We start from the raw sequence: 26,528 nt of genomic DNA, 5'->3' as shown, positions 1-26,528 counted from the left end.
TAGTGAAAGCTTCATTCAGGCTTGCTCATAGTGCAGTGACATAAGGAAAGGAAGTAGTTCATTCCTGCCCCCTGCTAACAGTTAACTGGCAGAAACAAATTCAAGATTTTCTTCCTCTCCATCTTTCTCTTCCAGTTTTCTGTATTTGACATCGGAGTGCAAAGAGCCCCTGGTAGCCTATACTTCATCAGCATTGCTTTGCTATCAGCTTTTTTATTGGAAAAGGCAAGCTAAATTAAGCAGCAGTAAGATTCTTTACTCCCTCATGATGAATTATGTAGCTGATGTAAACCAGCACAGTTCTGCTGGCATCAGACATCCTCAGTTATTCAAACTAAAGAGCAATGTGACCAGTTTGTAGCATCTGGCTTCTCACCTGCCCAGCTCAGATTTACTCCTCTCTTAGAGGAATCTCTATGATGCTGTGAACCCCTTTGCCATGGAGTAAAAAGATTCACATCTACAGAATAAATTCAGGAGTTGCTCCAGAAGTTATGCCCCACTGTGCTCAGAATTTACTCTACATCTGGGTGATGAGTGTCATCAGGAAGAGCTGCGGAAGCATGGATGGTCTCCGAGATGTTTTGGTGATGTTCCAGGCAACTCAGAATACTGCTTCATGTGCAGTTGTCACCACCTGTGACCTGTGTGCCAATTGGTCCTGCTCTTGAGTCATGCATGGCAGATGTCACCATTCAGTATCTCCATCCCTGGAGATATTTAAAAAGAGACTGGATGTGGCACTCAGTGCCATGGTCTGGTAACCGCAGCGGTGGTTCAAGGGTTGGACTCAATGATCTCTGAGGTCCCTTCCAACCCAGCCATTTCTATGATTCTAAGAGCTGGTGGGTTCTGCCTCTGGTATCTGCAAACACTGAGAGTTAACAAGCCTGGCAAATATATGGGGCATAATTTTCCAGCAAGCCCTGCACTATATTCAGCCATTAAGCATACAGATGACCCCAATACTAAGCTCTTAGATTTTCTTACCCTCTTTGCAGAGGCAAAGGTGAATTCCTGATACTCAGGAAATACCCATCCAGCACTGTCCTGTTCACACAACAGTGAGCTGGAAGTCATTAACCAGCTCTTTCTCAGAGGTCATCAATACAATACAAGAAACTAAGGACAAAAAAACCTGCAACAGGCAAGGCAGCCAGGAGTTCCTTGCTGCAGAGGTGCTACCAGACACAAGGCCTGCAAGAACCTGACCCTCAGTCCCACAGTGAGTTGGCTTTCTGTCCTGAGAGCCCTCTGGTTATGGAGCAGGGTAAGCATCACTGTGTGGGCACTTCATTTAAGTGTTTTATATTGCCTGGGGAGATGTACAGGCAGTTTTTGCTATTATTGCTCTTCCAGAACACTGCCACATTGAGCAGAAACTTCCCATTCTGAGTTCTCAGTTTGCTGGGCAGGTTCCAAACTGTAGCATCCATCAGTCATTCCTCTGGATCCCTGAAGTGATTATACCCCTACTAGCCAATACTTTGTATCTACAGCAATCTATTTTGCACAGTTGTCCCTCCTACCCCAAAACTCCTACTCATTCACCATGAGGTGCCCAGCCCAGAGCAAATTAAAGATTAAAAGATAAAAAACCAAACAAAACCCAAAACCAAACAAGAAATCCACACACAATGTCCTTACAAAGAGCTGCTCAGAAAATCAGTTTTCTGTCAAGTTTATCTCTCAAAATGTGAGAAAACTGTTTTATTTTTCACTGGCAATCTCTTTTGGATATTATTTTTTAGTGAAAACTTAACAAGGCTTTCTTCACGTCACTATAAATCTTAGGAAGGTTTTTGTTGTAGTAAAACCTTTGTCACTGTATTTACAAAGCTGCTATTAACTATATTGCAAAAACATATTAAGTATAAACCAGGCAGTGCACTGCAAAGCAAATTAAGAAAAAAAAAAAACCAAAACAAACCCAAAATTTTCCTGTCCCCTTGAATGTCTGAAGGTTATTGCAAAACTGGATGAATGGCCAAGCATGTTCACACAAGAAATTTTAGGCACAGAAGTGCTGGTAAATGTTGTTACTTTTTCAGGCCTGCCTTGCCTGTGCCTTGGCCAGACACCTCTGCTGGTACAGCCCGATGAAACAGCCCAAGTTACCTTCCTGTTCAGCAGCAGCAGCTCACATCCCTCTCAATTCTTACAGTTTTCACAGGCAGCTCTGTTCTTTGGTGCTGCACCAGGCTCCTTCCTCACCTCCACCTTCTCCCACTGATTCTGATTGTGCTGCTAATGAGACACTTCTTGACTGACCTCTGGCCTCCTGACAGCCTCATGCAGCCCCTGTGATGTTAAATGAAGCAAGGCACAGCAGCAATCCAGCAATCAAACCACTGAAATCAACCCCTGCGAGCTAGGTGGGCTTCATTAGTATTTTTTTTTTAATTCTGGGCAGCAGAGGAGGGAAGGTGGAAGAGAGGAGGTATCACGCCTGGTGTTTGCCAAGATCAGAGCAGTGAACTGAAGATGGTATGCTGAAATTTGGTGTGGAAAAACCCGTATCTTTGCAGCCATGGTAACAAAGCAATGGCTACTTATGTTTCTTGATTTACAGGATCAGTAACTAGTATCAGGATTCTTAAAAATTGTAACATTAACATCTGGCTCAACATCTGGTAAACCTAGAGGTTAAAAGGCAAGAAAAAGCTAAAAATAAGCTCTTCTAAGGAACTGGTAGAGTTTTCATAAAGCCCAAAGATAGATTGGCTGCAGAAGTCACTGAAGCAGCAAGAGAAGAAATGAAATTAAAAGAGCAAGATATGAAGAAATAAATGTAAGAGCTTGGAAGGGAAAGGCTAAAGAAGAGGCTGGATTTGTTTGAGCAGCTCAAGGAGGGATTCACAAGAAAGAAGCTGGAGCCAGCTCAGTCAGTCCAAAAGGATGATGGAAGTAGGGATGTATCCACAGTTCATGGAGATGAAAGCAAACACCAGTACTGGAGCCCAGGCACTTTCACAGCTTCTATTCATTATCTTCTTTATTCTGCAGCTGTGCTTCACCATTTGCACTCTAAGAACTACTCATGGTTTTGTTCCACAAAGCTACCTTGTCTTTTCCTGATGCCTAAGTCTTGCTATCAAAAATTCTTGGGTTTGTAAGTGTCCAGAAGCATTCAACAACCCATGAATGCAGATAGCTTCAGATCTCTAGAATGTATCTATCAAAAGTATCTTGGCTTTCTTTGCCATGTAAATTCATCTCTTGAAAGTGGTGTTCATCATTGAGGCAGGAGCACGCTGCAACCTGAACAGGGTGGAGATCTCTAGAAAGGGATCTCTAAAATAATTTGACTGAGAGTGGGGGAACACAGGCATTCTTGGCTGACTTTCACTAGGGACTCTACTGGGTACGAGGAGTAATCCCACAATCTATAGATCTCTCAGCAGCACAGGAGGAGGGAAGGCATGTAAATACCAACAGCATACTTGGGAGAAATTTCTGTCCTCTTTTGTGGATGCAGTGATACAGTGAAGTGCAAGCTTTGTTTAAATGCATCTTCTTCATGGCAGGTACCCTAGTAAACACACAGAAGACTTGGTCCTTTTTTGTAAATCACCCGTGTAGATAGGGAATACTTCTGCCTTTGTTAGAAATGCTCCAGTGTGAACTGTACTTGACAGAACTGTTAGCTGAGTCCCTCAGTTCCTGTATTCTTGGAAAGGGGAGGACCTTTTCAGGAACAATCTGGGCAGACTAATTTCTCCTCTTACATGTGTGATGTTTGTTTATATAGAAGCAGCCACCCCCTGGATGGCTGGAGTCTGCCTTTTTCAACCCTCTGCTGCATCCTCTTGAAAAGCATCGTGGTGTTTTTTCACGATTAAGAACACTGTATAACTCAACTCCTGCAGCCACATAATCCTGCTAAGAGTGGCAGCTTTTTCTCTTTGATTCTTATGTGCTGCTAGAAATAAAGTACTTTTAATTGCTTCATTGTCCTAAGGTGAAGTCTCCCATTAGTAACAGCTACTGTATCTTAAAGACAGTAATAGCAAACATTTTAATAGCTTTTTCTGTCTTCAAAGTACTTTGCAGAAATCCTTTACTTCTGAATTAAAGATGAGTTTCTGTCCCTTTCAACCCTTTTCCAGTGAGAGACTGTTCCATCTGCCATGGGAAAGAGACAAAGTTAATGATTCCAAAGGCTCCACTGGTACAGGGCCATCTTCTGCTGTTTTGTTTTTGTGGTGTAAAATGGCCCCAAAGGATGTATGGCTGGTATTGCCTCTGCTGGTGGAAAACCTCAGGCTCTCTGAAGTCAGATGTTTGTTGCATTTCTGCCTTTGTGTAGCTGGTGTAGGGGATGGGCTCTAACCCACCCCATATGCTTCAGGCCTGGTTTTAACCTAAATACGAGAAAATACTTCTTTACTATGAGGCTAACAGAGCACTGGAACAAATTGCCTAGAGATGTTGTGGAGTCTCCATCCCTGGAGACACTCAAAAATCCACCTGGATGTGTTCCTGAGTAATCTGCTCTAGGGGATCCTGCTCTAGCAGGGGGATTGGACCAGATGACTTCCAGAGGTCCCTTCCAACCCCCACCATTCTGTAATTCTGTGCACTATGCAGGTTGGGAGGGGCTGGGGTATGGACCTGGCATACAGGTGAGCTCCAGGCTCTGGATAAGGGTTTGGGAATGTGTGCTTATCACCGAGCAGTGACTCAGCCTCTCTGTTGTCAAACATCCCTCATCCAGCCTGGCAGAGACAGACGCGTTTCAATGAGCTTCAGGTTGGGGGAAGGCTTCATCACAGAAGATGAAGCCATGCCAGCCAGTGTTCGTATCATGCTTCCTATAGTACCCAGTACCTCACAGGGGAACAAGTGAGCTGACTGGCAAAAGCTGGGGCCCCCAAGTTGGAAGCATCACTGCATGACCATGTCCGAAGGCAGAGGAGGCTCTGTCCTGTCACTGGCATCACTGACAAAACTCCCATTGACTCAGAGGAGAGTATGAGGAGGCCCAACAGTGTTGACTTCTGATGTCATCTCTCTGGTTTACTTTGCTTTCCAAAGACCCCTTTGTGTTTCTCTCCCTGGCTTTGTCTTCTGAATATTCAGACCATTTCTATGCTCAGGGACCCCATTAGTAATTAGATTGTGTTTGTTGTGACCCTATTACGTGCAGGTTGACTAGCAAGTCACGCTGGTCCTTTGGTGTAAGATTTAATAAAAGCCATGAGAGGAGGAGGAGGAGGAGGAGGGAAGTGAGGGTGCAGAGGAGGAGGGCTGCTATTGTTCTGCCCTCAGTGCTGCCAAACCATCCCTTGTTTTCTCTGTGGGCTGCCTGTGCTCAAACACTGTTTGAACAAACAGGGCGCAGTCAGGAGGCTGGGGAGAGGGCAGCAAGAGGGGTAGCCAGGTCTTAGCTAGAAATACTTGTGCAAGTTGGGAAGCAGGCATGGGAGGAAGGAAATTAACTGGAGCCATCTGTGGAGCTTAGCTCTCAGCAGCTCTGCCTGGGGTAGGGGTGGGAGAGTCATGCCCGAGATGACATAACGTGTTTTGTCTCTCGTGAGCTGAAAACAGAGGAAACTGCGAAAGCGAAGCATGGTCTGTGTCACGCCTGGTCTGGATGTACCAAGTACATAATGGAGCAGTGTCAGTGCTTTCTGCTCTGCTTTTCACACCCCGAAATAACTCTTCAAGACAGAGAACTGAGGAGAATGTGATATGGTCCAAAAACTGATCTTGGACTTTTTTCGCAGACGACTGAGCCAGAGGCCAACAGCTGAAGAATTGGAGCAGAGGAACATACTGAAACGTAAGTCCTGGTACCACTCATGTTTAACCTGAAGCCAGCTAGTTTGGGTTAGTTTTGATGTATGTTGGCTGTTTTTTATAACATTCCGTGCTTGCATCGTTAATAATAATAAAGTGCATCATAGCTGTGAATAAGCTTGCAAGTCTGTGGCAGTATCTAGAGCTGCAGAAACAATTGTTGAAAATCAGTCAGTAAATTTGCAAGGATGAACAAAAAAAAAAAAATCCAGACACTGAATTTCTTTTGCAAGTCCTGTTCCAAACTGAGCTCTGTCATTCTGAAAAGCCTTTATCCAGCTCTTACACAGATGAACATCCTGTTATAAGTTAGTAAAGACTAACTTGGCATGGCTTGATTACTTTCCTAAAAATCTTCACAGCAATCTAGACTAGGTGGAGCCTTTATTCATTTTTTAAAAAAACAAAACCAACCAGTGTGACTCTGGATTATTTCCCTGAAATGTTCCCTTGAAACTCTTCCTTGAAACCAGCCAAAAACCTCTGGTAGATACTCAGAGCATTAAATGATGTTTTAAATGGATGAAATACCATTTAGAGAACCTGGTCTGAGTTAAGTTAGTAGATACATTGCCTTCAGCTTCAAGGAAAGCAAGGCTGAGTCTAGCACAAACCTCATAATCTAATGAATGAGTAGGGACAAAAGCAAAGACAGCTTTTTTACTGCCATTGAAGTGGTTTGAATATAAAAGTTTTTTAAAAGCTATTTATCTAATTGGTGTTATTTTGGAAACAGCAAACCATAGAAACAAGTTCTCCCCTTTTTAAGTTAGTAACTCAGTCATTCCAGGGAATCTAAAAAAAAAAAACTACAGAAAAAAGTAATTCTAAATGGTACCTTAAAATACCATGTATATTTAGGAAGGTCCCTAATTTACCTTCTCCTGTTGTTCAAATAGCTGCACTGTATGTAATCATAGAAGTGTGGTAGTAGAAGAATAATTCTCTGAAAATTAGCAGCATTGATTCATTAAAGACTTCAAAATAAAATTTACACCAAGTTAATGACAACGTTACTGCTCAGCAGGGTTTTTTCATCTGCTCATGTTACGTGTGGCAGCCCATGTAGGAAGAGGTACCCCTGTCAGTGCAAACAGGAGAAAAGACTGGGCAGTAGAGTGTCAAGGGGGAGCCAAGGCTGCCAGGAAAACCTTTTTTGAAGCCAGCCCTCCATTGATATCTGTGCTCCTTCTGCCTTTTCCTAACTGGAGAAGTCAGGGGCAGAAGCTGGGGAAAGAGGTGGCAACCCCAGGTGATTGTCTCACAGGGTGGTAGCAGGGGAAACCTGTGATGTGATTGATGCCCAGCTCAGGCTAGGGAGGACAGAGGCCAATTCTCTGAGCATCTCGTTGTCATCCCGGGACTTGCCACCAGCAGGACCCAAAATGTGTCATGCACCACCTGGCACTGGTGCGTGACCAGTAAACACCACCCTAGCACTGGTGAGGGTGGCTCAGGGGAGCTGGGGGTCTCAGGCAGCTGCTTTGGTAGCAGTAGTTTGAATCTTTGGCAGGCAAGAGGCAGCATCTCCAGCACTGAGCATCCTAAAGATTCCTAAAGGACACATTGCCAAGCACAGCAATCGTGTAGCGACCTGAAGATTTCTTAAATTTCAGAGAAATTATCCCCTGAGTCACAGAAGTTTCGTTTTGAATTTAATAAAGGCTCTCAAATGACATGGATATGTTTGAAATATGCTGAAACCAGAATTATACTGTATCTCCTAAAGGGAATTTTTGTAGCTTGGTTCCTAAAGACTGATCTGCTCCAAAACATGTGTGTCTTTGTAGACAAACAACTTCACAATTACATGAAAAAATAATGTGGCATTTTCAAGGCATCTCAACTTTTGGTGAAGCACAGCAGGAAAGGAACAAACAATTAAAAGTTGCATATTTAAAAGAAAGAAAGCATAAAAATGCTTCACTATTAAGCAAGTAAATATAGTGTCTGCTATGTACAGCGCCACTTTATGTCCTTGCCCTAAATTTATGAGAAAAGGAATTAAAAAAAAAAAATCTAATGGAGCCTAGAGAGAGACATAGGAAACAATAATGAAAAGAGTGTAAATTCTCAGGATAACCAAGTCGTGCTGTTTGCAAAAGCCCCATTCATGGCACAAATGTATCCATATAACAAAGAAAACCAAGCAGCCTCTCAGGCAGAGGAAGCAGCATTTCCACAGCAGTCTCCTTAATGCAAATGTCATGTCTGGTATCATGATGGTCCTGTTACGTGTGTAACCATATTACTGCTTATTCTGATGGGAAGATATAAGGCAAAATGTGCTTGGACATCCAGTCTTTAAACATGAGATGAGCACTTCCTAACTCTGTGCTACTGCAATAATTATGAAATGGTCAGGTTTGATGATTTGCAAGGGCAGAACATCCATTGCAGGGGTCCTGCTGCTTGCTGGTAGCAGCAGTAAGATTACAGCAGCCACAGCAGAGAAACCAACAACAGGGACACTGGTGCTTGAAAGCTCCTTCAATTAAGTATACCCAATTCACTGACTCTTATTTAAGTCAAAGACACGTAGCAAGAGGAGTCCTGACCTGGGTTAGTGTGAAGACTAAAGAACACTTTTTGCAGCTAATACTTGCTGGCCGGGTTTATGAGGAAGGGTGCCTGAATCCCAGTCCTCTACCACCCCTGTCCTGCTTCTCAGATAGATGCAAGCACTTCAGTGGTCAGACTAGCGTATTCAGCCCTGCATAGATTTCTTACCAAAGTGATGGTTAGGTAGTCTCCAAATGTCTCAGACTATATTGGGGTACATTTCACACTGGCACAGAAATCAGGCCTGAAAATTGCACTCAGACCCACTAACCCTCACACACCAAGGTCTAGGGAAACAAAACCTCTCCTGAATACTTAAAGTAAAATAAAGGAATGGTTTTGTAGCTTCACAAGAATAGCATAGCTTAATTAACTTTAAAGAAAGAGCTAAAACAATATAACTTTTTTGTTTCAGAGGAAAATGTATTTCTAATTGCCATCTTGTACCTACCCAAGGCTTTCAGCCCACTTTGGTTGTCTGTGGATGTGGGTGGGTGGCTGGGCTGAGAAATAAGGAGAAAAAAAGACATCATATGCCAAGTACAAAAAAGGAATGGCCATATCTAAGTTCTATACATAACTTCTTGGCTGCTTGCAGTTCTGTCCTGACTCTGCGTGGGCTCTGTTTAATGCTATGTCTCTCTGGTTTAATCGTACAAAGATCTATAAGTGGCTGTGCTTTGGAGAGCAGGCATTTGCAGGATCAGCTCCTCTGAATTTGAGACAGAAAGGGAAGAGCAAAATTGCTAGAGGAGCAGTTACTAGAAGAGAATCCATCCCATTAAGGACAGGAACCATTGAAAGAGGGGGAAATACACCTATCAGTTTAGGCATTCCAGTTATCATTTTTAAAATCGTTTGTGACTCCCTGCTGTCTTCTGTGTTTTGTTTTGTTTTGATTTGTTTTTAACTCCAGTATCAATTTCCTTCCTCCTGAAAACATTAGCAGTATTTTTGGTAAAATGTCATTTCAAGGTCAGAAACATACTATAAGACGTCACGACATTGACTGGCACTTTGTCCACTCCTACTGAAGCCAGTGGGAGGTTGCAGCAGACCTGTCAGCATTGCTTGCCACTCTGGCAGGGGTGCCTGCTTCTCCCACAGGATCAGCAGAGAGGAATGTGGGACTCCCCCTTGGGTTTAATTCAGTTTAATTGGATAATTGAAATGAAGCCACCTATCCCAAACTGGCCTTCATAGTCCATGATCTCCCTTGCAGGGAGTTATTCCAGCCTGAGCTGGTCCTGTCTGAGTGAAGATGAGAATCACACCAGGGGCACAGGGTACTCGTTGGAAAAGCTGAAGAGTTGTGTTTGCTCTTGTCTGTTATGCACAAATGTGATGGGAGTAAGGAGCAATTCAGCCATCAGTGAAGCAGTAGAAACAGATCCTGACTGACTGAGGAGCTGAGCACCTAGAAACCTGGGCTGTTAGTGACTTTCAGTGAAGTTCATTGGGAAGACAGGCATGACAGACTGCTCCTAAGTTGTAGAATAGTAGACTCAAATGTTATTGACCTTTTGAGGGCTAATGGTTGAGACTTGCCCTGGGAAGCACTTGTAATGTGACCTTTTGCCTTCCTGTTGAAACTGGATTGTCCTCAGACATGCTTTTATGCTCCAGTGAGATGCTGTGAAAGCCCATGACAGAAGGACACTCTCTCCTTACCGTGCTCTGGTCATGGGGAGTTGAAAATTTTGCTTGGAATCCCTATTCTGATTTCTTTTCCCATTCTCTCTGAAGAGTAGCTGCAGAGAAATAATTCTGTAGATGGGAAAAAAAGTTAGAAAGAAAAAAAAAAAGCACAAGTTTCTTTTCCAACCATTGACCTTGCAGCCTTGCAGAATCCAACCGTATCGTCACTAAACCCCTTGAGGACACCAGGCCTGTGGGCAGGGAGATAACAGTTTCTAAAGAGCTGGCTGTCTGCCTGGCCCTTCTAGAAAGTAACACAAGAGGTGCCAAGACAGGGAAAGGAAGAAGGCTGTAGATGTTTCGTGAAGTATGTGAGGGAATGAGGTATCTACGGGTGAAGGAAGTTCACCAGCCCCAGAGGGACAGGCTGTGCATCACTGAGGTCCTGAAATATTAATGTGCTGATGGAGAGGCTTATTTTGTTGCATACTGTGCATGCCTGATGAGTCCACAGCCTGAGATCCTTGTAAATCTTTTACAGCCCGGAATGAGCAAGAGGAGCAGGAGGAAAAACGAGAGATAAAGAGAAGATTAACACGTAAGGTGAGAAGCAACTTTGATCCTATTGTGGCACAACTGTAACTTTCTCCCTACTGCACAACTGTTTGCCTTTTTCTTTTTCCTCTGCACCATTTTCAAAAGTAGAGTGTGAAACAAGTCTTAAATCTCTATATCACCAATGGTATTGGCTGTAAGTCCTCAGACAGTGAAGGGAACCACTTTGTGGGCTATTGCTGGTAATGTTTTGAAACTAGGGAAAAGATGTCTTTATAAGAGAAGGAGCTTTGAACTGTAAAGGATACAAAGCCTTCCATTGGTCTAAACCTTGCTCCCTGTGAGTGTAATGGCTTCTGCAGCCATTACAAAGAAGGAGCAAAGTTAAAACAATGCTGATTGTATTTGAAGATTCCACTTTGAAATAGCATTTCATCAGGAAGTAAACTTTTCCTGGAAAAAGAGGATTATCACTTGAGGCATTTAAACTGAATAGAGACAAGCACTTGCAAAATGGTGTATTAGATGCATAGTTTGGTTTTGGGTTTCCTCTCATTTGAAAGTCATTTGCTCTTACAACTGAAAAACAGTCATTTCAGATGTGCACATTCAGTTTTGCAGCACGTTCAGTTTTTGCAGTTTTTCAGTCTACAGATTCCCCAGCATCCATAGCCAACAATCCATCCTGTTATTGCAGATACTCAGTTTCACCACTGGCATATTTCCTGTTTCCAGAGGTGGAGAAAGCCCCCTGAAAACTCACATGCTTGTGAAGCAGCACCAACCCCTACTTGTACGTTTTTAGGTGGCTTAGTCCTAAGTGATCACAAGCTTTCATGGTATAAATAATTACAAGAAAAGGGCTTTAAATATACATGCAAAGGTTGCATTCAGAGAGCTGGATTGTTTTATTTGATGGCTTAAAATCTCACACATTATTCTCAGTTCATGTAATCCAGCAAATTTTTCTGTCACTAATGTGGAGTTACTCCTGGTGTCTGCAGGAACTAAGAATGCAGCCCAGAGAGCTATGATACTGTTTTTTTCAAACACTTTAATTTCTGGCAGCAATGGCAGGAATAGTCTTGTGTCTCCTCATAGCACTGCCTGAACAATAAGGCACTGAAGATTTTTTCATGGTACTTCCCAAAGGCTGGAAATACTGTTTTACCAGGCTTTCAATTTCCCTGTATGTTGACAGGTAAAGATGTAAAGAAATCTAATAAAAAAGCTTGATGCCATTTGATGAACAGCTGTAGTAGGTAAAAAATAAAGTTACCTCTACCCAATCTTCTGCCTAAGAAATGGAGGCTGGGTAACCCAACTGGCATTATTGCCCTGCCTTTCCCATCCTCTGCTGTTCTGTAGGAAAAACACAAAGCACATGAATTTTCTGCTGCAGGCAGAGGCCACAGTTGCTGATGTAGTCCAGGCTGCTATGCCATGGAAGCAGCATCTGCTCCCTGAGACCTCATCAGTCTTCTACAGGATTTCTTCTTTTGTCTTGATTGAACTTTTAATTTGTAGCAATGGTGAGAGCAGCATCAGTCTGAGCCTCTGGCAGTCAGCTCTTCAGTGTTTATACCTCTGTTTCTGGTCACGTTTCTTTTAGCCTTTTTTTGCTTATTCCCTAGTAAGGATTTTCCTCCCCCATGTTTGTGAGGTTGGCAGCTACATCCATTAGCATTGTTTGATTTTGATCATCTTTTTTTAGCTGTTGTAAATTGCTCTAGTGACACACATAATTTTAAAGAAAGAATCCTGGGCCTGTCCTGAAGCCTGTTCTCAGTTACCAAACATGCTGTCATAAAAGCTCAGAAACCACTAGAAGAAGTGAATAAAGTGGACAGATACCAACTAGAAACACCCACCACCTAGTGAATCCAGCAAAAATTGTTGTTATTCCCCAGCCCTGTCTTTCATGAGCAGGTCCCAGAGGTGTCATTGTGTCTACAGCAGAGTGCAGACTCCTTCTGTCGATTCATGCTGAAGTCTTATTACCAAAGGACTCTGAACCTCAGATCAAGCAGAAGTTTAATTGAGCACAGCAAGTGTTTTGCCCAGCAGACCCTTCTCTTTCCACTGAGGTTTAATGTACACACATGGCCACAGGGTAAATTCAACATAAGGAAAAGTGTGCCATGTTGCCTCCTTGTAACCAGGAGTAGTTGGTAATAAGAAGGGAAGGGGTTCTGGAGAAGCCACTGAAAGGACTTTTGACCTTGCACTGCAGCAGCTGCTGCTGACCCCAGTTTTTTTGATGGTGTCATTCCAACTCCAAGGGAACAACCCACTTCATCCATTAAAAACCTATTCCTAAAATTCTTTCAGTGCTGACATTTTGTTACAGTATTATGATGATTAGTTGTAACATGACATGCTGTAATAAGTAAGATTACCTTGCTAGGTCTAGATGTCTTATTAAAGTCAGCAATAAATATCCAGTTGAATTCATCATCTGGACAGGCAATTTCTAAAAAATAAAATTAAAAAAAACAGGTGACCTATAGAAAGCTGCCCTTTAAGCACTTTTCATCCTCTCAGATTAATCTAACTCCAAATTAACTGGGGATAGGGACTAGCTGCCATTCAAAGAGAAAAATGGAGGCAAATGCTGTTTGGTACAGTTTCTCTGTAGCTCATCTCCCTCCTCCCTAAGGAAGGAGAGGTGAAGAGTTTTTGCCTGTCACCTGAGATGCCCATGGATGGGTTATGCACATCCAGCCATCCCGTGCTCCCTCTCCCTGCCCCTCGGGGCCCACGGAGCAGCTTTGTTGGAGGGACATCAGGAGGGTGTTTCTCTGAGCACTGGTCTTGCCCCACAGGCCCATTCCAGGAATATTAATGCACAGAGTTCCCTCTGGGAGATGTGTTGCAGGTGAGTTCCCTCCACGAAGAGGGCCCCCAAGAATTACTACTAAGAATTTATCCTCTCTGAACCACAGTGAATTTGGCCAAGCACCAAGGCAATTAACACAAGCCTGAACTCCCCCTGAGGACTTTCATTACAGAGAGAGAGTCATAGCCTCGATTAACAGAACATATTACAAATCACTTGCAAAGAGCACTAAAAGTCATCTTTTCCTACCTTCTCTTCTCTCAAATAGCATCATGCTCGCCATTGTGCAGAGCTTCCTATCCCCCACTGTCAATAGCTAATTTTTCCCAGAAGTCTAGCTCCAAAACTAAAAAAAAACCCTGCATCTGTAGTATCAACAGCCACAATGATGAGCTGTTTCCTAAAATCCATACAATAATCCGAAATGTTTGTTCTCTTTAAATTCCTGCCCTGGTACAACTTAAACTCTCAGTTCACTGGTGCCTTACTGGGAATTGTCTTGCTATTCAGTCTTTTCTTCAATTGACCTCTGCTGGCTTGCATCTGCACAGGCTGTTTCAAAACAGTGAACTCTTGAAAGAGGTGGGACTCATCACAGGGAGGAGAAAGGTCAGAGAAGAAAAAAGGTTAAAGGTTAGCAGTTAATTTGGATAAACTGCATTAATAGTAAGAGGGGAAATTATCTGGGGCATCGTGCTCCTATGTCTTACCACAAAAGGTGGGAAGCAAAGCAGTGGGGGGTTGTGTGTGCTGCTAGTTAAGGATCTGTAAATTTTCACCTTGGTTTCTTCCTTAAATAACACCAATAATATTTTAACAAGGTAGAAAAGCAGATAACAAGGAAGTGACCAGACAACAAGATTCATTGTGACTGAAGTGAAACAAACTCAGCATTTCATATTTAACTAAATCCCAAGACTAGTCTGGCAAGAGTACGTCCTCCTCCACCTTACCTGGTGGCAGTGCTTGGGTTTGCTCCATTTCCTGTGCTGAGAATAAAGGGGTTTTGTGTTAAACCTTTCCTTGCAAATTGGCTTAATATCAAAGCTTGAAACATGCCCATTTTATCTCCAGTGATCCAGAATATACTGAGGAGAATCTGACCTTTCATGACACGGGAGGTGTTGTCCTCACTTTGCATTAATACAAATCCATTTACTTCGAAAGGAATTTTTGCCCTTCTTCACACTTAAATAATGAGGTCACTTGCCATAAAATTACCCTGCTCCCTCAGCTCAAGAATCTTCACAAACTGGTGAGGAGAAATTTATATGCCCAGGTGGCACACCAGAAAAAGTCCAGACACACACATGCACATCCCTTTGACATTAATAGAAGTGAAAAAGGGTCCAGCTCAATGAACAGCATCCCTGCCTCCTCTCTTGGAGCACCACTGCCTTGGGCAGGCAGTTGCATACTGTCCTTTACCACGTCCTTTTACTGAAAGTTTCAAATGTTCCCTATTTTTTCTGCCTGTTAGAAGAAGCAGAGCTCATTCTCAGGTGCTGAAAGATTGTTTATCATTAAGCAATTTTGATCAAAGAGACCACAGGTCACAGGTCATAAAAATAACTTCCAAGGTGAGAGCTCAGGTGAGCTGTACTCTTATTGCAAACAGATATTGAACTGACATTTGAAGTGGAGCCACCCAGAGTCTATTACACAGATATTTTTCTAGATATTTAAGAGTCAAGGGTGATCTGGGTAGCTCAGACATGCTGAAAAGACCTTCGTGCTTTGCCACTCATAAGATACTGCTGCAGTGTCAGGAGAAAGAGGCAGGGCAGTGCCTTAACCATTCAGTTTTAATTAATTGTTTTTAGAAAACCACTCAGTGTGGTTGTCCTCTTTTCATTTAGTATGTTCAGGCTGTCACTCTGGATTAATATACTGAATATATTTTGTGTCTTTGTATTTTTATATGTAAATACATGTAGATTTATGACAACAGATGAACTATGTGGTACAAAATTTCAGGACTCTCTTTCACAGCCAGAGCGCTGACTTTAGGGTCATTTGATCTTTTTTCTGTTTGTTGCTCTGCCCCAGGCCTCCTGAGCTGGTTGCTCAGTCTCAGTACTTCACTTTTTCCACTTACTCTGTGGGGGTGGAGGCACTGCCCTCCACTCCAATGGGGCATGTAAGTATCTGGAATTGGAGTGATTGTAAGGTCCTGAAGCAAAGGCAGAACATCTAAAAATAAATAATAAGCAGTAATAGCTGTATGACTAAGGAGGAAGAGAGCATCACCTAAGAGTGAAAAATGCACATTAATAATCTATAATGTGCTCATGCCCTTAACATTTTTTCATATGTAACTCAGTGCACTGTTCTTCATATCCAAATGAAGGGTTGCAGTGAGTTTCAGTGGTGTAAAACGTGCAGGTGATACATCTGATTTGCTTGTTGTGCATTGGAAAGCATGAGATCTTACCTAAGATTTGTCTCATTTCATCATACACCATCATTTCTTTGATTTGAACCCACACCAAGGAAGCCAGATTAGCTGTTTAAGATGCAGGGCAACATTGAGGTCAATACTAGCAGTGAATTCCCATTGCTGGCAAAAGTACTCTATGGCTCTTGGTGCTTCTGTGCTCTTCAAACCACCCAGACATCAGCCTGGCATGGCACATTTCAGTGGATCAACAGCCACCTGCCTTTTCCCTTTCTCCTGTGTAAAACTTGATAATAAATCAGGTTCATAAAAACTTAAAAAAAAAAAAAAAAAAAAAAAAAGCCAGCTAATGTCCAGAGCTGAGAGAAGCTGTGAAGTAGAGCCCATTATTTCATGAAAGTCCTCTTCCAGTTTGGAAATCTTATAGGAACTCCTTCCCTTGTAGCCACTTAGAAACACAGAGTTTAATTTACAGGATGTCATGTTTTGGTTGTCATCATACTCCGAATAATCAGACATTTTATTTCTTAAAAAATCCATCCTAATTTGAAACAACATCTAGGCTGTGCCCTAAACTGATAAAAGCTGAGAAAGGTACAGATAATATTGGTGGTTCATCTTTAATTGGTGCTGTTGGAAGAAGAGAAGCAGTTAATGCAAGTAAAGATGAAGTCTCACCCATATCTTTTGAATTTTGGGGTGTAGTCATAATAATACTTAAGCATAAAGATTCTCTATTCCCATAGTCAGAGCTTGGATATTAAATGATTGGAAGCAGTAGTTAGCTGTGGTCTCTCAGTAATAATGCATCAGTTCTAACAAACTCTCTAGTATTAGGGCTGCTAGAATAACCTAGCAATTTGAAATCATATTCAAGATTAATTGTAGGACAGAGAGAAGCCTCACTCATAGTGTCACTGTGCTTATATACTCCCAGCATGGTTTAGCAGTTTAGTTTGCTTGCTTTTGTTAAAAGCTCATCTATTCATCACAGTTTGTTTTTGGCTGGTGACTTAGGTATAGGTATCAAGGCTGCAGGCTGAAGAGGCAGATTTGTTCTGCTAGAGTGAAAAATACCATTTTTAAATCTATATATGTTTCGATCTCCTTTATTGTGCCCTCTGGCTTTTCTGACATGGTATTCTAGCTCACAGATAGGTTTGTCCTGTTGTCAAAAAAAAAAAAAAAAAAAAAAAAGTTATCTCTACTCTGTATACATTTAGTTTTTTAAAAAAGGTCCCCAAAACCTGTAATCTGAGTTCAGAGCATCATGCTTCTTGCTAACCCACTGCATAGGTCTTTGATCAGTGCATGGCTGATCTGAGCAATAGGTATATAAAACAGGGCTTTTAGTGTGAAACTCATGGAAGAAATAAGAGGAGGCTTGTACAAGCTGTGTGACAAACACAGGCAGCGGAGCTCTGCCAGGTAAGGAAAGACATTTGTCACCCTCTGCCCATAATTCAGGGCAGGAGCTCCTCAGTGCTTGACTCTTCCCAGGCAGCACAGACACACACGGAGCAGCTCAAGGCTGGGGAGTGTACAGCCTGCACTGAAAGTTTTAAAGCTCTGTTGTGTTCTTCATCTCCTCCTGAGACATCAGTGCACTGGGAGACCTTATCAGATCCCATTTCTGCCAGGGTGGATCAACCTCAGCCAGGGATAGGGGTTTCCTACCACAGCTGCTTCCCAAACAAGAGTGGGCAGCAGCAAGGTGGGATGGTATTCAAAGTACTATATATAACAAAAGGTTATCTCCCACAAAGCAGTTCTGTGAAAGGCTCACAAAAACTGTGGTACTGGGAATGCATGAACCCTCTTATAGTTATGGTTGTAGTAAAATTAATCTCCAAGCAACACTCTGCTGGGAGAAAGCGGTGTCCTGATGCCTTTTTGCCTTCCTTCCTCAACCCTGCAGCTGAGCCAAAGGCCCACAGTAGAAGAGCTTCGTGAGAGGAAGATCCTCATCCGTTTCAGTGACTATGTAGAAGTGGCAGATGCACAGGACTATGACAGGAGGGCAGACAAACCATGGACACGACTCACAGCCGCTGACAAAGTAAGTGGGACAGCTTCAGGAGAGCCGTGATCTGAATATCTAGAGCATGTCACAGCATCCCTCAGGTCCCAAACCTTCACCTGATGTCCCTTCCCAGCCCACCTGTGGTTTATTACAATTCAGAAGTTTGCTGCTCGAGTCAAAAATCTTTGGCAAGAAGGCTCCTACATGTGTGAAAACTGGGAGCAAGCCCAGCAGCATGATACGACAGAGAGGAGAGAGTTCTCAGGGTCCTTGAGGAAAGGTCTCAATGGCAGCTGTGTTGTTTGGTGGCTTTGGTCTTCCCATGTAATGCTGCCAGGTGAGAGCTCCTGCAAGACCTAGCAGAGCAGTGTGACAGCAGCACTCACCAGAACTGCTGTGCCAGGACAGGGCAGGCCTGGGTGCAACAATGGCAGAGGGTCAAATATTTGGCAAAAGCACCTGCCACCAAAGCCAGGTAACTTCTCTCTAGTGTGTTATGACAGGGACATTTACTCAGGATTTCTGCTCTGTGCAGAAAGCTTGTATAGTAATTTGGACTCATCTGAAAATGTATTTAAATCATTTGTTTTAAATCTTAGATGAGCTGTGATACACATTCTTTTGCATTTCCCAAATGTGGTTCTTTCAAAGGATCCAATTCTAAGAGTTCTGAGTTATTCTAAAGGAGTGAGCAAGAACCCAAATGTTGCACATTCTGTCAAAAAGTATGTAAAATAAGTTCTGCTGAGTATTTGCAGGGGGGAAGGAAAGAATAGATACTGTATTTAGATGTTTTGAAATAAAGAAATGAAATACACTGAGTAGTTCACAGACACCACTGATACTGATACCTAGAGATCTCACACAAGTTCCAAGATTATTGGAAGCTATTGAGACTCCAAGATTTACACTATAAAATGTATGTCTTAAGCACACTTTTCTTGTGCATGTGGCTTAAAACTAGCAAAATAAGATTAGATTTTAGAAAATTTATAAGTCCTAGAGGAATAGTCTTGAAGTGTTGAAACTGAAAAATAGATACAGAAGATATCTCTCCCTAGTTAAATCAGAGAAATTTTAAACTCCTACTGAAAGAAAAAGTTACCAAAATGTAAGGGAAATGGAAAAAGAAGAAATTAGAAAAAAATATGTGAACACTTTCTTTTTTTTCTCTCTAACATAACTGACTGCTTTTTCCAGTTGACTACAAAGGAATTTATGAATTCACTTATCATTCATCCGTTTGCAATACACTGTAGCAAAAATAACTACTGTATTAAACTGAAGAGCAGATCCCAAAGAATCTCCAAAAGACATTGTATAAGCTGCAGTTGTGTTTATGAGTGCCTTTTACCCAGCAGCATGCACTTTTAACTGGAAAGTCATGGAACCAAACCCTATTTTGACAAGGACTACACAGATACGGAGCAAAACCATCTGGCATGCAGTGGGTTTACTGAGATTTTTATATGACAAGGCAAAGAAAAAGGCTAAAGGAAGACTATGAAGTATGAGAAAACCATAATACTCTATTAATTTATGTGATGATAGTGCTTTCAAGACATCAGCAGCAACCTGCATGAGACCTGCAGATGAAGAAATGCTGCTTATTTGGTATTGACTGTGCTGTCCTCTGACAACCAGTGGGGCCTTCACTACGTGGTGTGTCTGGTGAAAGCACTGGTGGCAGAGGAGTTAAATTGCTGGCAAATTTTACCAGCCATATCCTGAGGGTCTTAATGGTGCCTTAGGAAGAAAACTTAAACAGTTTATGGCCACTATAAGGAAAGAGGGCTACAAGGCTAATTAATGACTCCCATGCTCTAGTCACTCTATGATGCCCATGTCATTTTAAGAACTACCAGGTACCTGACTATTTCTTTGCTGTGGGACTGATGCCAAGATGGAGACCATGATGTCCAGTGTTTAGACAGGAGCAGGATTCCTGACCATGCCACTCATTTATGGTGCCCTGGCATTTATCCGCAAAGGGCAGCCCATTCCACTTGTAGAATGTAACCAAAGGACATGCACAGTTCTCGTATTGAGCTGGCTTAATTATATCCTCCCAGTTGGTAGATGAGGAAGGGAACTCCATCTGGTTCTGCAGCCTTTGAGAAATCCCTGTATAGGATGGAAAACATGAAGAAACTTCAGCTGGGAAAGGAGAATATTTGGTGTCCAGAGAGGTCCTGCTGCATCCAGTGAAAACAAGTATTAAATACAGCTATTAAATGTAGCCTGCTAGAGACTTCAGTATTAAGGCAAAGTACTTCCCTCCCTGGAAGTGTTCAAGGCCAGGTTTGAGGGGGCCTTGAGCAACCTGATCTAGTGGGAGGTGTCCCTGCCCATGCGGGGGGGTTGGAACTGGGTGATCCTTAAGGTCCCTTCCAACCCAAACCATTCTATGATTCTATGAATTTGTGATTCTACTTTGAGGCTACTTTTTATCAACGCATGTGCTAAGTCCATACACAGAGCAAAGGGCTTAAACGCTCCAAATGGACCTTTTCTCAGCAAAGCAGAAGAATTGTTTGTCATTCTAACATTAATGCCCCTTATGGCATAAGGAAGCACATACATTCATTTTGGGGGTTGGGTCATGTGGGCAATATTCTGATTTCTGCATCTTCCTGGGTCAGCACTGGCTGGATTTATTGCAAAAATACATTTTGGTAATGGGCTTTTCCTGTTGTCAGTAGTTCTTGCTCTCTTTTGCTGGATGTAGGGAACTGCCTTCAGTCTGACTTCATCTTCACGAGGTCTGACTGTTAGAGGAATAAAAAGAACATTTCTCAATCTCTCTAACACATGAGGGATGCAGGGGCGAATAGATTTCAGCCCATGTGTCCTCCTTCAGAGTCACTTAAGCAACCAAGTGATCTGCTGAAGGCAGGCCCTGAGCTGCTGCATAGCTATTGCTCTGTCCCTGTAGATGGAGGCAGAGCCTTACAGACATTTTTAAGGCAAATTAAAAAAACAGAGCTGTGCAGAAATAGTACAAGGGGACTTTTCTGTAGATCCCTCTCAGACAGTGTATCACTTAGGGCTCATCAAGGCAAAGGTAGTTGGTGACTGCATCACTGACTGTTGCAAAAGCCCTGGTTTGGGCTCATGCTGTTGGTGCTAGTTTAGATTTCCTTCATCAAGAAAAATGCCCAGCAGACACAAATACCATCAGCTGGAGCAGCCACTTGCAGCTGGTGGTGATGATTTCAGGATCACACAGAAATGGAGGGGCACACACCTTGGACCTCTGGGAGCATTGTTTGTCCTCTCCTAACACTCAGTTGTGAGCTGCAACTATCACAGGACTGCACAAGTCTTGACGTGGGTATTTGGCACTTGAACCAGTTCTGCTGAGTGCCCTCTCCACCACAGCACTGAGTCCCTCCAAGTCACTCCTTTATTCTTCAACATTTCTCCTCTTGCCAGTCATCCCTGGTTTTCTTTTCCCTCCTGGACAACTGCAGATGCTCTAGATAACTGTGTCCTCTGTAGGTGCTGACTACAACCACCTGGGGTTAGTTTTCTGCTGGATTAATGTGTGGAATCAGATCAGTCAATGGCACAGCTGGGTCAGAAGGGAGGAGGGCAGAGGGGAACAATCTAAGGCAGTGAGGAGGACAGAGAGCCCTTCTCCTTCATTGTAAGCTCAGCTCCTTTAGGTAACTTCATCCAAGGAAATTCAGGACTCCATAAAGGCAGGAGACATCTCAAATACAAGTCTGGTGAGACTGAGGCAAAATTTACTCACAGTCCAGCTCTGAAAAAGGTCACAGTGTTTGAGAAACTCTGGCACCTTTTTTTTTTTTTTTTCTAAAGCTTATTTGGATTTTGTACATGAAAGCGTTTACATTAAAAAGCCAGAATTGTGTTCTGTATCTATGTTGTTGTCTATGATATGTTTTTAAATTGAGCCATTCCATTGCAGCATTTATATCTTTCCTTTATGATTTAGAACATGTTCTGCTCCTTTTCCCTTTTTAAAAGTCTTGTCTTTTTCTTTCTTTCTCTGATACTATCTGCTTCACTTGTAATATACTGTTTTGAAAACAAAGTGAACTTATTTTGATCTCCCTCATTTATACATTTGTGAGTTTATTTTTCCTTTGCAGGCAGCCATTCGAAAAGAGCTTAACGAATTTAAAAGCTCTGAAATGGAAGTTCATGAATTAAGTAGGCATCTAACAAGGTAAGATGAGATTAATTTTTTATGATTATCAATAAATACTGTTGTTTTCAGAAAAAAATCTCTTTCTCCAACACCCATTGAACACACCATGAGGTCTAAACCAGAATTACAAGCTGTAGGAGAAACTCATGCAGACAAAGTCATTTTGCCTCGTTACATGGCTGTGTGCAGGCACACGCCATCTGTTTAATAAAATGTAGCCTCTTTTCATTTTATTTTTTAAATCATCATCCTTGAGCTGCATATCTGTTCTTCTTGTATCAAAAGTAAATAGTGTTGGTGACTGAAGGAGGGAGCTCTTGTAGAGCCAGCACGTAGCAAGGTGTGGATGAGTGCACACACAAGGCCCCCTGAGCACAGTTCCACAGCATACACACAAATCTCTCAGTCCTGTACTTCACATCCCACCAACAGGTGATGCAGTGGGGAAACAGCAAGATCAGCATTACAAGAGGCACTCATTTTTTAAGCTTTCAGGCTTTTCTTAGTTGAAAAGGTTGAGGCTGAATGAATTATCCATGACCCCAAACTAACAGCCCTCACCTTCCACCAGCTAGGGCTGAGGCTCGCTGGAAGGTCAGGGCACATCCCTCACACAGCCTCTGCTGAGTCTGCTCTGGCTTTGATGCTAAGAGGAGCTGGACTCCTGGTGTTTCAGCTGAAGCCAGGCCTTGACAAATCAGCATTAACCCCCTACTCGTTGTTAGATGTTAAGAGACAAGGATTAGGTGTTGAAGACAAGTGACAGTGACATCTGGTGCAAAACAGGAGCTGCCCTGGTATGAACACATTCACCAGCTAGGTGCACATAAGAAATGCAGTTCATACTGTTAAGAAAATACAGGAAAAGCGTAAGGCAAAATTAATTTTGTATGAGGGGATTTTTATGTGTATAAATTAATAATTATATTAAAAGTCACCACATGCATTATGCATCTGTTCCCTTGCAGAAATGATCTCACTTCTACTCTCTAGCACATGCTAGGATGGCTGCACCAGGCTTTCTAATAGCTGAGTGCTGCTGGAGACAATCCAGCTGCTTTGGGCTGGAAGCAGCTTTAGGGTTTTAAGTTGGCCTAGACCTATTGACCTCAGTGAGTGAGTCTCTGAGAGACATTTGGTTCACTCCTCCAGGATGGCAGTGACAAATTCAGAAAGAATGAGGCTGTTTTAAAGGGGGTGTTGCTACAAGTTGAGCTCCACTGAGGGTTCCATTTATTTCCATAAGGCCTTTAGCATACCACAGATGTAAGAGACTGCTTTAGTTTTCCAAAAGTCTCACCAGATTTCACAGATTTCTGGGCAGTATTCTGCTTCTCTTCCAGTGCTGGGGTGAGCAATGACCCTCTGAGGTGACTCAGCTTGTGTCTGAAAGCCACCAAGTGGCTTTGACTCACCAAGTCTGTACCAGACATACTCAGCTATATAAGGGATAGCTAATACAAAAGAAATTGGGGTAAGGGTTTTCCTGAAGCTCAGCAGGACTTACTGGTTACACAAGTGGCTTCAGGAAATATGTGCTTGAAGGAAACATGCTTAAACAAAAGAGTAATTCCCTTAAACAAACTTAGATAAATCACCATTATAAAATCATTAGCAAGGTAATGAGCTATTCATGTCATTAAGCAGTGGCATGAGCTTAGCAAAGAATGTGAGTGTTGCTTTACTAGTGGGACACATTAACTCATGATAGAGTGAAAAAAAAATCAAAGTTTTTTTAAAAATACACTTGCAGAGCTTACAAACCCAAGCCTCCTGATACAGGGTGCAGAAAGGTGGCCACTTTAACTCTACTTGTCTGTTTAGCTTCTGATATTAATGAATATCTCATACTTGAACTGCATGTGGCTAAAGTGTGTAAGGTTTGTCTAAACCAGACAATTTTTGTGGAATTAGGTATGGGGTGCTCTGAAAGAGGATTGGCTGATGTGAAATAACTTACTCAGGGATCACACAGGATGGACCCAAAGTGTTTTTGGTAAATTTTGGTGCAAACTGCTTATGTCTGTGAACTGTGAAACTGGCAATGACCAAGAAAGTGTTAATGTCTGATTTGGGTTCATAGTGTGGCTGATGTTGGTGCTACAGGAATCGAGCTGCCTAATTGTGGCACTGTAGCAATTAGCCTCCATTTGTTTAATGTATAATGTGCATTAGAGGATATTATCTTACTAATTTCTTTTTTTTTCCCTCGGGTTTTAGGTTTCATAGACCGTAGCAGTTCAATTCTGACTACTATTCCATCTTCAAAACATAACTAAAAGGAACCATAAGTGCTGGTATTATTCACTTCCCTGTTACGTACAATGTAAATCTTCTGAACTTCCTTTTTCTAAAAAAAAAAACAACAAAACAAAACAAAACAAAACAAAAAAAAAAAAAGGAAAAAAAAAAGAGTAGAAAAATAAATATGAAAAAAGGAAAATTGTATTTACATGTGATGGGTATTGCATCATCATCAAACCTGCTGGTTCAAGCTTCAGTAACCGAAAATACCCCTGGTGGGAATTGTGCCAAGACTTGGCATCTATGTAATAAGACTTTCCCAGCATGTGGATTTGCCATACATGTTCAAGCCCAGCTGGTGGTGCATCCATTTCATCTTCAGGCACCCTTCATCCTGACAAGCCTCTGTCATCAATTCTAGAGAGCCCCAAGATGGTGTTCAGGGAATTTACGGCCTGGGTGCAGTCTCCAGAAGAGTGGCACCTGTGGCACTAAAGCACTTATACCAAACACTACTTTCAGGCTGCGAGCACCTTATGAGGACAGTACAGGAGGAAAACTCCTCTACGGGCCAGCTCACCTGTGAATATCATCTGACTAGGAAGGCATTTCTTTCCCTGGAGAAGCTTTTGCATTGTTCGGCTCCCAAGCAGAAAAAAGGCATCACCTGTGGAGAACAGGACACCCCGCTGAGGGCTGGTTCAGTTCTACCAACTGCTTTATTTTCATCTCTGGCAAGCAGAACTTTCTAAATCCAGTTGTGAACCCATCAGCAATAAAAGCGACAAGAATGCTGAGGACAAGCAAGCAAAACCCATCTCTTCATGGTCACTGCATGGCATTCGCTCAGCTTGTAGTTTGTTTTGACACCCAAGCCTGGTGATTGTGTGAGGGCTGACACGTTCCCAGCAAGGAGAAAGGCCGAGATTCCCACTGGCTCTGCAGAGGGACATGACAGGAGGAACTTGGTTTGGTTGGGGGTTTGGTGAGGGACATCTCTCCTCTCTGTATCAGGTGTTTGAAGAATTGATCCTAAAATCATCCTGTGGAAAACATGACAGATTGTGTGACATGGCCTAACAGGAGGAGTCTGGTGCATTGGTATGGATGGTGGGACTTGTCATGGTACCAGAGCTGAGGCATAAAGACAGGAGAATTCAGAGGTGTTCTGTTTTGGTTTTTATTTATTTTTATTATAGTGGTTTAACACACAAAACTGACCAAGTAGAGCTCAGAGAGCTGGTCACTCTGGGCCTGGTTTAGCTGCCAACTTAAGTATGTGCTTAACACTAAGTAAGCATGCAAACAGCCTCACTCTAAGTCAAGAACATGTCTGACAAGCTTCATTGAAGCTGCATGCATTAAAGTGCTTTCTGAACCTAGGCCAGCACCTTCCAAAATCAAGTCCTTAACTAGTGTAATGCCAGCAAGCTGAGGCAAACATTGTCTAGGATTCCTTTCCAGCTCTAACAAGAAATTATTATGCCATTTTTTTGGACCAGTGGCCCAAAGCACTGTAGCAACATTACTGTAAGAAGTTCCAGATTATTACTTCAGGACACCTTTTTTTTCTTCTATAATATTTTGCTTTGACAGTTTGAACAGAGGCCAAAGTTTTTTTACTATACTGTTATTTCTGTTACTACTTTTTCTTCTCCCTGTCTTCCATGTACCTATCCACTCCTCTGTGCTTGCTCCCCCTCTACATTCCCCTGATGCCATGCTAACTTTGCTCTCTCCTCATCAGGGGCCAAGAAGCCTCTCACAAGCATCTGATGGCCAGTGCTGCACCGTGCCAACACTCCTGCCTCTTCTCAGGCCTCCATCTCATTCCTCTGGTAGCAGGAGTAAAGCAGAAGGACTGAGTAGCCCGAGGAGTTTCTTGGGCATCCAGCCTGCCCAACAAACACCAGCAGCGAGGCTAACACTAACATTTATGCTCAGTGATGGTACTCAATACCTCACAAATTTGCTTTCCATCAGAGGCAAGCAGAAGCATTTCACGTTTCATTCTCTTCTATGGCCATCCTCGCACTGCTATGGCTTATTAACTATTAAATAAAAACCAGCTGTTGTTGCAGGATGGAAGATGCTACAAAGGAAAGTAAAAAATCCAAGCTGGTTTCGGGTGCCTCATTTTTGAGGCATCGTGCCTCTGATGTGATGTGCTCACCAGAACTCAGGAGTTATTTCAGAAGAAACACACATTATGATGCTCCCTGTATCACCAGCTCACAGTTGCTTTAGCTGCAAGTTCATCAGTGGTGAAAGCCTTTGATGTGCAATGTTA

The 26,528-nt window shown here is 42.6% G+C and overlaps 1 protein-coding gene across 2 annotated transcripts in view; it reads left to right on the top strand.

Annotated features, from left to right (window-relative positions):
• Positions 1–24,380, top strand: part of PHACTR1 (phosphatase and actin regulator 1) — a 129,295-nt gene extending 104,915 nt beyond the window's left edge. For both annotated transcript variants that reach the window (XM_030446555.1, XM_008497130.2), the window contains 5 exons: positions 5,730–5,785; positions 10,544–10,605; positions 17,713–17,853; positions 21,936–22,012; positions 24,215–24,380. In XM_030446555.1, coding sequence (XP_030302415.1) covers positions 5,730–5,785; positions 10,544–10,605; positions 17,713–17,853; positions 21,936–22,012; positions 24,215–24,230 — 352 coding nt within the window. In that variant the 3' untranslated portion in view covers positions 24,231–24,380. The remainder of the gene's footprint in view (positions 1–5,729; positions 5,786–10,543; positions 10,606–17,712; positions 17,854–21,935; positions 22,013–24,214) is intronic.
• Positions 24,381–26,528: the final 2,148 nt, after the last annotated feature.

This window comes from Calypte anna, chromosome 2, assembly GCF_003957555.1.
Source record: "Calypte anna isolate BGI_N300 chromosome 2, bCalAnn1_v1.p, whole genome shotgun sequence".
NCBI lineage: Eukaryota > Metazoa > Chordata > Aves > Apodiformes > Trochilidae > Calypte > Calypte anna.
Note: the sequence above shows the minus strand (reverse complement) of the source record. Positions and strands in the feature narration are given on the sequence as shown.